At 42.8% G+C, this 12711-nt stretch overlaps 1 protein-coding gene across 5 annotated transcripts in view; it reads left to right on the top strand.

Moving 5' to 3' along the window:
• ralgps2 (Ral GEF with PH domain and SH3 binding motif 2) overlaps window positions 1-12014 on the top strand; it is a 70649-nt gene extending 58635 nt beyond the window's left edge. For 4 of the 5 annotated variants that reach the window (XM_037115423.1, XM_037115420.1, XM_037115421.1 and 1 more), the window contains 12 exons: window positions 858-995; window positions 1581-1671; window positions 1944-2011; window positions 2098-2236; window positions 2345-2496; window positions 2575-2629; window positions 3207-3284; window positions 4227-4332; window positions 5238-5330; window positions 7125-7230; window positions 7574-7665; window positions 7753-12014. In XM_037115423.1, the coding sequence (XP_036971318.1) occupies window positions 858-995; window positions 1581-1671; window positions 1944-2011; window positions 2098-2236; window positions 2345-2496; window positions 2575-2629; window positions 3207-3284; window positions 4227-4332; window positions 5238-5330; window positions 7125-7230; window positions 7574-7665; window positions 7753-7782 (1148 nt within the window). In that variant the 3' untranslated portion in view covers window positions 7783-12014. The remainder of the gene's footprint in view (window positions 1-857; window positions 996-1580; window positions 1672-1943; window positions 2012-2097; window positions 2237-2344; window positions 2497-2574; window positions 2630-3206; window positions 3285-4226; window positions 4333-5237; window positions 5331-7124; window positions 7231-7573; window positions 7666-7752) is intronic. The other variant, XM_037115425.1, reaches the window with a different exon arrangement.
• Window positions 12015-12711: the final 697 nt, after the last annotated feature.

Here is a 12711-nt window from a genome sequence, read left to right as displayed (position 1 = left end):
TGCTGTAAATGTGTTTGTATGTGCACACATCTGTGAGCTTAGCGCCGTTTTCCAAAGAAGGGGAATTGGGAGTGTCATGTTGTCTACTGTGTGATAACATTTCTTACATCTGTACTCCATCTCGATGCTTGCGTGTGAAAGAGGAAAGAAGGAAAAAAAAGAATAAACACTGGGCAAGAAAGGGAGACATAGTGGAGAAAGGAGGAGGGTGTAAGGAACACCGCATCATCAGTCCAGTTCTGCAGCTTGGTGATCTCCGTTTTCAGACTGGTGGGAAGCTGCTCCTTCATTTGTCTCTTAATGTTAATATTTATGTAATGAGATACTAAGATCCTCTGCTCTGCTCCAAGTCTGCCAAAAAGACGCAATGAGAGAGGGAGCAGGGAGGGAAGAGAGATGGCCTCCAGTTGGAAAGGCCGAAGAGAAGATCATTCATCCACTCAATGAATTTATTTAGATCCAGGGGAGAAAAAAGTCAATTTGAAACATGTGCAAAGTATATGCAAAATGTTTGTGCAGGGTTCGTATTCCTGACAAGCAGGCTGTGATTACCAGCTGGTCTTCACACCAATCAATCCACAGCTGCATGGCACTTACGTCATGCATCCAAGCAAATCTGGCTGGTATTAAGACATCCAGCCTCGTTTTGTGTGTCTCTGTGTTTGCTTTCTAATAAGCGGGCAGGAAAATTCTCATTTTCTCCACTGGCGTTTAATGCAACACCTCCAACAGCTGTCCTCGTTTGGCTCGCATCGGGGCCCTCAAGTCTGAACGCATGAGAGAGCAGGGTTGTACTTTTCTCCTGGCTTGATGTAACATGTTTCATCTTTTTTTTTCTGTCTGCTTTTCTATTTCAGGGATGTACCTGTACGATCTGACATATATAGACTCGGCCTATCCCTCCACGGGCAGCATACTGGAGAACGAACAGAGATCAAACCTGATGAACAACATTCTCAGAATCATATCGGACCTGCAGAGATCCTGTACCTACGGTGAGCTCAGACACACACAGCTACACAAACACATGGGATGGCAGTGTGGCATACGTGTGTGTTTTTGTGAAATCTGAACAAATTAAATAAAAAAGACTTGGGATTAGTTTCTCCATCTGCATTCTGCATCAATCAGCAATAGATCTGTGTGAACCGTAGTATGACAAGCATTTGCTCTTACAACCAGTAACTACAGGGATCCGCTGAATCAACCACGACTAAAATCCTTCCAGATTGCCACTTCAATTTGTGGAAAATCAAACCCCAATCAAGATGAGGAGGCACCATACGTTCCCTTAGATTACTGCCTGTACCCTTCGCATATTAATTTGGCTTCAATGTAGTGCCGCTGCTCTACCTTATTATTCAGAGAGCTCCAGCTAACAGATCGTGCAACATGTGGTTTGTAGACACTAAAGAAGTTGTTGCACGAAGTAGAAGTCAGGCATTTCTGACCTGAAAAGTTTTCACTGAATTGTTATCCAGACTGCAGACAGGCTTGATAGCCTAGATATTTTAGCATTTCTAGATCATGTGAACACGTACGTTTTTGCTAATGTTTGTCATTATCTTTCTCTTTTCCAGATGTACCAGTGTTGCCTCATGTACAGAAGTATCTCAACTCAGTCAGGTATATCGAGGAGCTGCAGAAGTTTGTGGAGGACGACAATTACAAGTATGAAACAAACCTCACAGAACACGTTGTAGATAAAAACAACAGCTGTTTCCCAACTCACCCGGATTTTTCCTCATGATTTCCGATTTAGTCACAAGAACAATATCCTGCCTAGAATACCAGAATATTTATTTTTACCCTGTTTGCTGCTGGGCACTGTGTTCATCTGTGTTTCCCAAGAAACCTTTCATTGGCATAACTATTTCTGTAATGAGTAAATCCACAGTGGATGATCTCAAGCTGAATTGAGCGTTGATGTTTTTTGTATTTAGGTTGTCACAGAAGATCGAGCCGGGCACCAGCACACCACGAGCAAACGCATCCAAAGAGGATCTCGTCGGTAAGTTGGGTGTTACATGTAGAATTAATATTACAACCTGCTTGATAAAGCTGACCTTATTCTTTTGTTTTTTTTTTTATCCACAGGCCAGGAAGCTTCAGCATCTCCTCTCTGTGGTCGTAAATGTACGATAGCAGCTGAAGGAAACAAAGTCCCAGCCACACCGCCCTCACCCAGGAACCTGCTGCCATACGGACACAGGAAGTGCCACAGCCTGGGCTACAAGTCAGTTTTTCTGCTTGTTGATGATGAAGATGATGACCTTTTATAAATACCTGTCTTGTCATTAAAAGTCTTTCCTTTTCCTTCTCTCTGTGATCTCTGTCCATGTAGTTTTATCCATAAGATGAATACTGTGGAGTTTAAAAGTGCTACGTTCCCCAATGCTGGTTCTCGCCATCTGTTGGACGACAGTGTGATGGAGAGCCACAGTCCCACCCGAGGACAAGCGGAGAGCTCAACTCTGTCCAGCGGTATTTCACTTGGTGAGACTCTTACATGTTTGTCGCAGTGTGTGTTCCCATGTTATGTATTTTCTGGTGACGGTTTCCGTTTGTGTACAGGGAGCAGCGAGGGTTCTGAGCTCAGCGAGGAGGTGTCTTGGCCAGCATTTGAGAGGTAAGGCTAAAACGTCCGTGTCTGCGCTGTCTTTTCATCACATCCACATGTAAGATCATAAAAAATCCCTCCATCCCAGATGTGATTGTATAATTTTCAAAGCTCTGGCCTCGAGACACAGCTATGCGAAATGATCTGCCATTAGAAACACAAACGCCATGCCCAGCCTCGCTTTTCTAGCCTCGCAGCCGGGGCTTCGTCACGCCTCATCCCTCCACCGCTGCTCTCAGACGCTTCTGCTTCTCTTGCAGCCTGACATGTATTAAGTGCTTAAAATTTAAATCCCCTAACCAGTCATCCCACTTTGCCAACAAGTGTACACACACACTAGTTCTGAAATAAAAAGCTCAAGATTCTTTTGCTTCTTCTTTCCAAAACACCATTTCTTTAAGCTATTGAATGACCCTGTAAGCACTCATTCATCAGTAACTCCTCTAACCAAATGACAGCTCCTTCATCCAGCCCTAACCCATGCAATCTGAAGGGAAAAACAACACACACAAAAAAACACCCACATACAGCCTTAACAGTGTCCCCGTGCCCCCTATCCTATCCTGTCTTATCCCATTCTGAACAGGACTCGCTTCTATCACTCTCTGGGCCCAGTGACCCGTGTGGCCCGCATCCCCTACAGAGGAGTCCTGAGGCCCAGCAGGTACACGCGTCCCGAAACCTGACCTCAACCAAAACCTCTCTTATCCTCACTTCACGCCCCCTTCAGACCCTACCAGGGCCAGGGGGCCGCTGTGTGCTGGTGCTTAGAGTGTGTGTGCGTAGTGCTGGGGTAATGCTGTGGTGGGAAACACGTGTGCGTGTGTTGGTGAAATCAGGTGAAGGGCAAAGTATCGATCTGGGTTCATCATTCTTCATCTAAACTACTTTTTCTTAATTTTCTTGCATGCCTCACACACACATACACACACACACACACACACACACACACACACACACACACACACACACACACACACACACACACACACACACACACAAAGAGCTCATAGTCAATGCAGACTTCTTCTTGTGATGACTTTCCAAGATATTTGGAGCAAAGAAATTAGTTTCCAAAGTCGCGCTCAGCTCCATGTGTTACTGGAAAGAAACTGTTGCATCCTCATTCCTGAGGTACAGAGGAACAGACTCTTCAGGATTATTAAAGCCAATTCTCATGGACGTTGCATATTAAGCGTCCCTTGCGGTCAGGGATGGGTTTCTCCGTCTCTCTCTCTCTCCCTTTCCACTAGGCCTCACTGGGCTCCTGCTCTGGGCTTCCTGCTCTGATCCTCCAGACAGACACAATCTGCACACCACCTTGTCTGCCTCTGCTCCTCTCTCTGCAGATACCAGTGTTAAGATTTATATCTGCGAAATTCACTTCTGTGAAAACGAGACAGAAATAGATGTAGTTTTAAACGAAAAAGCGCTTTCATGTAGCAGAGTTTTATGGTGGATTTGCAGATCGCGTCTGCCTTTTTTTTTTTACTGCTAGTTCATCTCTGACTTAATCTGGTGTGTGTGCGTGCATGAGAACATGCATGTTTTCCCATTTGTATGTTTGTGTATATAGCTTGTAATGTTTGTCTCTGTCCTGTTGTAGCTCAGCGGAGTCAGAGGAGCTCGCAGTTCACTTGTATCCTGGAGCGGTCACAGTGCAGGGGGTGTTGAGACGGAAGACCGTGCTCAAGGAGGGCAAGAAACCAACAGTGAGAATACACACACACACACACACACACACACACACACACACACACACACACACGTGCTTTGACTGACTTGATTAATGTTTTTGGGATCAGGCATGTACACGTGCATGTGTCCATGTGCTTTTCATACACATACTGTATACCTACCTACAGCTATACAGGAGCAGATGGGCAATAAATGCTGTCTGCAGAGCGCAAAATAGGACCTCAGAGACTCTTTAACCTGCAGAACATCTTTGTTTCTGTCTGTTCCTTACACTTACTGCAATTCTCTTCCTCTCTGACCCGGCTTGCATTTTTTCCCCACCGCTTTTGTTTGCCTTGGGCCTCTTAAGGCCTTTTTATATTTGAACTGAGATTATCCTATGCAGTTTGGACTGGAAACAAATCTGGACCTCTGTGTGCAGTTGAAACAACTTCAAACTGTCACAGGTCATGTTGGTGATTTATGAACTTCTTTGATGATGTAACAAGGTCTAAAAAAAAATATTTTCCTGATCTGGCCCTGTAGTCAGGCCAAATCTCTCCACACCAGGAGTATTAATTGGCAGGTTAGGGTCAGTCCCTTTTTTTTTTTCTTTCAGATGTTTTTCCCTCATCTCGTAACTCTCTATATTTTCCTTATGTTGGCCTTAAAATCTGTTAGTGTTTATGGAACAAGATGCTAATTATGAACAGTTGTTCCGTTAATGTTCTCCATTAATCCAACAAAGTCTCCCAAACCATTACAGTCTCTGATGTAGTTCATCGTCCTGTCTCTTACTCTTTGATCTTGTCTTTTTATCTGTCTCAGTCAAGGGTTTGTGACTCACACATACAGAGATCTGACAGCACATGAGTGTTGTATTGTTGGATTTCATTTACTCAGTCATGCTGACAATTGGATATCACTGTTGTTCCTGCAGGTGGCGTCATGGACCAAATACTGGGTTGCTCTTTGCGGAGCCCAGCTCTACTATTACCCTGCCAAGTCCCTGAAGGCCACTGAGAGAAAACATGTAAGTTATACAAACACACAAACATACACACACACACTGTGGCTGCAACTGACAGTCATTTGTTGTTGATAAATATGTCATTATTTTCTCAGTGGATGAGTTGTGTGGTCTGTGAAAAATAAAACCTGAATTACGACATCCTCAGATGTCTTGTTTTTTACACAACCCAAAGATATTCAATTTACTCTCATAGAGGAGTCAAGAACCCAGAAAAAAACACATTTAAGAAGCTGGAATCGATTATCAGAATAGTTTGCGATTAATTTAATAGCTGACACCTTACTGATGATGAATTGTTGCAGCTTATAGACACACCGGCACACCATGTCATCTGTAAAGAGTCTGCACTTTTACAGCAGATGATGGAGCCTTTGGGGGTTTTACTATGTTTCTTTGTTTAGGCAGATGAGGGTAATAACAGACTAACATTAATTAACACCTGAGAGTAGACGACACAAGATAGCGATTATTTACTCATTCTTACACTCTGGCCTCATTGAATGTGTAACTTTGACAGACACTTTGTGGAGCTGATGTGCAGCGGAATATGTTTTTTTTTTACTGGTTACACCTGCAGCGCATGGATGTGTAGGGTTGAGAGAGTCAGGGAGCAAACCAAGACGGTGAGCATTCATTTTTGGGACTGTGTCTTCAGTTTTAATGCAGCACTTTGAACCTTGGATATGCTAATGTCTACAGACTACAGTTAGCCAGCTGAAGTTACTAAGAAACCACTAGCTACTTGTTAAAGGGAAATTACAGCAAATGTACACATTCAAGTGTGTTTACAGGTCTTGGGGTGTCTGATAAATTGCCTCTAATGATGTTACTCAGTGGCTAAGCTGCATAATGTAGCCACTGGGTTTTGAAAAGGAAGAAGAATTACATGCAGCTTCCTCTGGAGCCACAAAAGGCTTTAGAATACGTTTTCACATATGTAGTAGTACTCCTCAGTTTCTTAAATGCACTTAAATGTGTTAAAATTGGCAGAATTACCCAGTAAATGCTGACAGGGGGATCAAGACCCCAAAGTGGTAGCCATTTAGAGTCATTTCCTTTATACAGGTAGTTTAATTTAAGTCAATTTCCTTATGGACGGGCTTCTATAATATAAATGGAAGAATGAGAGTTGATCTTGGCGGCACATACGCACCACTGATCACATACATGGGGTAGCAAGTCCCATTGATTACAGTGGAAGCAGAGTGTTGCAACAGCTGCTATGCAAGCTGTCTGCATATGTTGTGTGTTCAATAAATCCAGCCTGTGAGAAAGTTTAATTACAGAATGAACTGAGGGTGAAACAGCTCTGATTCTTCTTCATGTGTGTTTGACTTGGTATATACAGCAGAAGAGAAATTTTACACATGTGTCATGTGGTTTTGACACAGTTTTTATAAAACAAGTGGAGTGCGTTCAGTATACCTGGCTGTGTGTGTGTATGTGTGAGTGAGAGAGTTTGATAGGGAAATTTACAGAACCTTCAGGAGCTCAGAGTGGGTAAGACTTTAGATGTGTGTGTGCGTGTGTGTGTGTGTGGAGGGGACTGGTTGGAGTCTGGCACAGTGGGTGTACAGACAGATGGTAGCACTCATTGAATAATGAGACCAATGACATCACTGCAGGCTTGTGTGTCACTCACAGGGTAATTAGAACCTTGTGGAGCGCACATGTGGGCTCACAGGCAAGCTCCAGAGGACTCACATGCAAAATGTGTATTAAAAGATGCATCAAACACAACAAAGTCATTGTGAGAAAGAAAATAAACTGAGTTTCCATTTGTCCTCTGTCCAGTTCAAGTCGACGTCCAGTAAGAGCGTGTGTGTGGTGGGTCTCATGGCCATGATGGCTGATGATCCTGAGCATCCTGATGTGTTCTTGCTGACCGACTCAGAGCATGGTGAGAAGAACACACACGCACGCACACGCACACACACGGAAAAACAAAACAGAAAGGAGTAGCACAAACAGTCAGCTCATTAAAAATGGATGCAGTAAAAATATGAACCGGTTCACTGGAGTTTGGTGTGCACGGTGACATCACCTGTGCGCATTTTTACACACACACACACGCACGCACGCACACACACACACACCTCTCTATCCTGAACTTTTCCACTGTAACTTTATTTAACTGTGTGGGGCCAAAGTCAAGTGAGGCTTCAGCCATCTTTCCAGAGTGTTGAGAAAGCAGGTGGGATCAAGAGACTTGGCATCTCACGCTGTTTGTCTCCGTTGCCTAGGTAACACCTACAAGTACCAGGCAGGGAACAGAATGAACGCTCTGCTCTGGTTCAAACATCTGAGTGCTGCCTGTCAGAGCAATAGGCAACAGGTATGGAGCCGCATGAACACTCAGCACAATTTGACACACACTGGTGACTGTTCTGTTACATTTCTCACACCTGGTCTCTGTTCTCAGGTGCCAGCCAACCTGATGTCATTCGAGTGATGCTGAGGAGTGAGCGACAGAGAGAGCGATGAGGAACCAGAAGGAGGAGGAGGAGGAGGAGGATGAGGAGGAGTGTTGACTCAGTAGTGGGAGCTTTCACTGCCATGAGCCCTGATTCTAGCCCCGGCCTCACTGCAGCCTCACCTGCCACCACTGCCTTAACCAGAGTACCGTGTGTGTGTGTGTGTGTGTGTGTGTGTGTGTGTGTGTGTGTGTGTATGTGTATGTGTGCAAGTATATGTGTGTGAGTGCGAATGGAGGTGACTGTTTTTGGATGTACTGACTACTGATCAAGGACCTGCACCACTGCTCTTGTCTCCCATTTGCTCTCTTGTGTCTCGTTTATTTGACTGTTAAGCACTTCAGCGGAGTCATTCGACTTCTCCTCTCCTCTCTCACCAGACGGACAGAAATAACCTTTCCTCTTGTCCTCTTGTCTTTTACTAAGGGGGCTAACTACTTTTTATTTGTGTGCCCCGCCATGCATGAATGCAACATTTTTTTTTTTTTTTTTAAAAATTGGCCGGACACACAATTGCAGCGAGCACACTCACATCGGACTAACCCATCAGACTTTTGAGGGTTTGAAAATACTTTTTTTTCTCTTTTCTGTTTTTTACACTTTAAATTGTTGGCCTCTTCACTCACGTGAGTTGATTTGGAGGTTGCAGGATTACTTCTTGAGCCACTCGCTCACTTTTCTTGCACACACACAGGCCTGGTTCGATCGCATCGTAAGGGCTCTGATTCGCAATCGATTCCAGCAGAAACAATTCCCACACTTCCTGAATGTGTCCAGTTTTTATTACAGAACTTAGCCGCCCCCTCCCTTTTTTGTCATATACTCGCTAAGTGTTCTGTACGTATGCGTATGTGTGTGTTTGTATAACTGCATTGGGTGAGGAAGGGTGGGGGTTGCTTAAATGACAGGAATCTTGTCTGTTTTCAGTAAGGTACGATAATCCCAGAATCTAAGCTAAGACGTGATCACGGTTGGGTAGGCAAGAAGAGTTCATCCTTTTACAAACCTGTATTTTCCTCCAGTGTTGTCTGCTCTCAGAAAAAGTGACACTCGGTTCACCAGACTCACACACACTCACAAACACACTACAAAACTGAAACCTTGAAAGAGTCAAAGAGAGAGCAACCAGAACTCATAACACATGATTTTATCTCCTCTTCTTCTTGTTGCTGAATATGTTTAGAGCCTCTGGTCTGGAGCGGACATTCGAAGCTACCTGGAGCCATACAGAATCTATTTTAAATCTCGTTTGTTTGTATTGTTTTGTGTTGTTACAGTTCTCTTTTTTTATTTTTTTGGGAGGGATGGTGCAGTTCACAGTATTACCATGTAGTAGATGATTGCACGTCAATGTAGTTTTGTCTGTTACAACTGAATGTTACATTTTTTTGTGTGTTTTTTTTTTTCTCCCTTTTTGGAGCAATTACTTTGAATATTTTATGTACATGTGAATTTAATTTTTTTTTCTATTTTTGTTTTGTTAGCCCCTCATTCTATTAACCAGCTTAATCTTAGGCCCTCACCTTGTTACATCTGATTTGGAATAGCATGAGCTCCTTGGTTATAATTAGTGCCAAGTGATGAAATGTCACTCTTTTTCTTCCGGTTGATGAAACGTTAGGATGGATAGAGCAGATGTTGGTGTGCGTCACAGATGTTTCGGGGAGCCACAAAAAGACTTTCAGTGTTTTTTTTTCCGTTGGGAGCGAAGTGCACCCAAATTAACAAACACAATCGGAATGATGGAAAGTTTCTCCCCAGTACTATTCATCAATCTAATCTTTTTAAAATATTTTGTTTACATTGTATGTTTACACAATCTTTTGCCCAAAAATCACAATCAGTCCTCCGCTTGTACATGATGACACTTAGGAGATGCTTTGCAGCATGTAGAAACAGTTGTCCCACCTGTTAATGGGGTATGTTAAGTTCAGAGTTAGTTGTTTTAAAGGGTTGGTGGGATGGAAAGGTGAACATATCCAGACTCACTGCTTCAGTCAACCCCCTTCTCCAGATTGATATACAGTCCTTACGGTCACACTCCTGCATTCAAACTGTCCTCAGCACAATATACAAGACATCAGCTAAGCTTTTAAAGGGTAACTCCACCAATATTACACTTTGAAGTGAGTTAATAGATCTTGGGGAGTACTATTGCATATGTGGTGCCGAAGGAAGCTGCATGTAATCTGATAAACTGCCTCCAGTGGAGTCAGTCAGTGGCCAAATTGCATTGTGGGTAATGTAATGCACCAGGATTTGAAAAGGAACAATGCTGTGTGGTTCTGTTGTATTGATTTTGATCATTTACTTTTAAACTCTTCCTATGATGTCCAACAGTTTCATGAGTGTAATGCTCAACCAGTGGACTTCTTCTCAAAACCTTGAGCCTACATTACCCAGAATGCACCTCAGCTGCTGAGTGACGTACCTTTAGGCAGTTTATCAGATAACACGCAGCTGCTTCATAGTACTTTTTTCATATAAACAGCAGCACTCCTCAAGACCTGTCAACACACTTTAATGTGTGACATTGGTCGACCTTGCCATTGAGGTCCAACAATCAGAGTTCAGTGTGTATAGAAAGATGTCTGGTCCTTTTTATATATGAACTGAAGGAGAGATGGTAGTGGGTGAACCTGTGGAAGAATGAATGAGGAAGCCAAAGACAGGCATAATGTAATGCGGAAGTTACTTAAAATACGTGTGAGCATTTGTGTGCCTGTGCATACTTCTCTATTTTTATAGAAAAACAACAACAAAAAAACACACACATTGTTAAGGAAACCAGACTCCGTAGAGGCTGAGGTGACTGCCAGCTGTTGCCACAACTACATGCTGGCTTGTGTTTCTACCAGAAGTGTGAAGAAAAGGAGGACTTTGGGAAAACTGCATTCATCTGTGTCCACTTGTGGCCTGTGAAAGAGCTTTTTTAATGCCACATTATGGAGCAGAGAGTGTTTGAAGTGACAAAATCCCAGAGCTGAAGCACCGCAGAGGTCGAGTCTGATTGGTCGGCCGGTGGACAAAGAGGGTCTGTGAATTAAATAAGTGAAATTGGTAAGACAGAGTTTTGGTTTTTGCGGGGGGGATGGTTTACAGACTGTTTACCTGAGTACATCTACAGATGGTGAATTGGTTCATCTCTTCACTTACGAACTCAGATGAGGTGAACTTGCTGTCATTTTGCAGTATGCTGACAATTTGGCGTAGAGAAGCAAAACAAATAAGTCTAAATGAAAGTAGATGAGATGTGAACAATCCCAATGTAGACGGTCAGCATTCCTTTCTCACGTCCACTCTTTCTACTTGATTCATCTGGTGTGAATGGAGAATGGCAAAAGAAAGAGACAAATGAATCTGAGTTTTAAACGTTACCTGAATTTTTTGGGGGGCATCTTGGGAGGTTTATTTGGGTGTCTGGGTTTAACAAGTCTTTTTCTGGAGAAAAAAAAAACCCCCAGATCATGTTGAGCGCTTTGTGTGAGGTTTTCCTCACTGTAATCTGAGTTTACATGATTTTCTCTCTTTTTTTTAATTATCATTTCTGTACAGTGTATGGTCAAAATAACGGAAATACATGTTTCATTTCAGTCAACTCATTTCTTGGAGGTCACGTCCAAAACATAATAACCCCACAATCATCCTTATTGGAAAGAGAGTGGAAAAAAATTCAAATGTGTGGCGCACCTTGTTTAACATAATCATTGGTTATTACAAAGATGCCATGCTTGAAAATTCCTCTTTCTGTGGTGAATGTTCACATCGTCTCCTTTAAATTGACCATACTGTCTACAAATGCACAATTTTGCCCTGTATTAACTGTGTTTTGAGTGAATCTGCTTTGTGAGTTAATTCTGTTTAACGGTCATGATAGTCGAGATGAAGGGTTCAGCCGGAGGAAGGGTGTGATTATACAACTGGTTTGGTGGAGAATCAATGTGAATCTGTGCCTCCCGTGTCGCAGGACAGGCATCATTCACTGTTTACCAAGGACTTCAACAAGAATCTTCGTCCGAGCATCTGAAGGTGAAGAGGTTGATGTGTAAATGACCTTCAACCCTCACCCTTTACCTGACTCTGTGTGTGTGTGTGTGTCTGTCTCTGCCTGTGTCCTGACTGTGGCGAGCGCTGTGACCTCACGGCTGAGTGATGCGCTGCCTGGTGTGAAGACTGAGAACCAATAAACACTCTGCCCTTTTTTACTCCACACATCTGTCTTGTGCTCATTGTTCTGTTGAAGATCGTCTGACTGTCTTGTGGGTGTAGATATGAGTGTATTGTGTTACAGCTGGCTCAGTGTCGCATACAATCAGTGTAAACCTCTTTCAAGCTGGTGTTTAAGTTGATGGAGCGCAGCAGGAATGACCGAGAGCTGCTGTGACTGTGAGGAAAGTGTTGCCTGTGGAGTCGGCTCATTTTCTTTATCATTATTACCCCATTTTTTCCCTGAATGTTACATAGAAACTTAAATTCTTCGAACAACTAACTTAAAACCGCACAGCAAATTACATGAACCACAGTTTCTGTAATTTCTGTAATTTATCCTGATGAAACATTACTTCACAGAGCTGTGGTTACTATCACATCCATGACGTTGGATTTTAAACTCAACAGCTGTGGGTTTGCTTGCAGTGAGGAGCCAGTATTTAAAGGAAACCATTATGTAATTTTACATTTTTGCCACCCAGAATAGCTATATCCTGCACTTTGTTGTAAATATATAAAATTTAATTAACTAATTATAAAAGGACTTTGAAGAAACTCCAGTATAGCGGTATACCTATAGGTATATTTTAAATAAAAACTATTTTAAAGTACTTGTACTAGACTATTATTGTATTTTTATTTTTTGCTACTTTAGCTTCCACTGTACTGAAATCTTGGAGGCAAACATGAACTGTTTC

The sequence above is a fragment of the Acanthopagrus latus genome, chromosome 11 (assembly GCF_904848185.1).
Source record: "Acanthopagrus latus isolate v.2019 chromosome 11, fAcaLat1.1, whole genome shotgun sequence".
In the NCBI taxonomy this organism is placed as follows: Eukaryota; Metazoa; Chordata; class Actinopteri; order Spariformes; family Sparidae; genus Acanthopagrus; species Acanthopagrus latus.
Note: the sequence above shows the minus strand (reverse complement) of the source record. Positions and strands in the feature narration are given on the sequence as shown.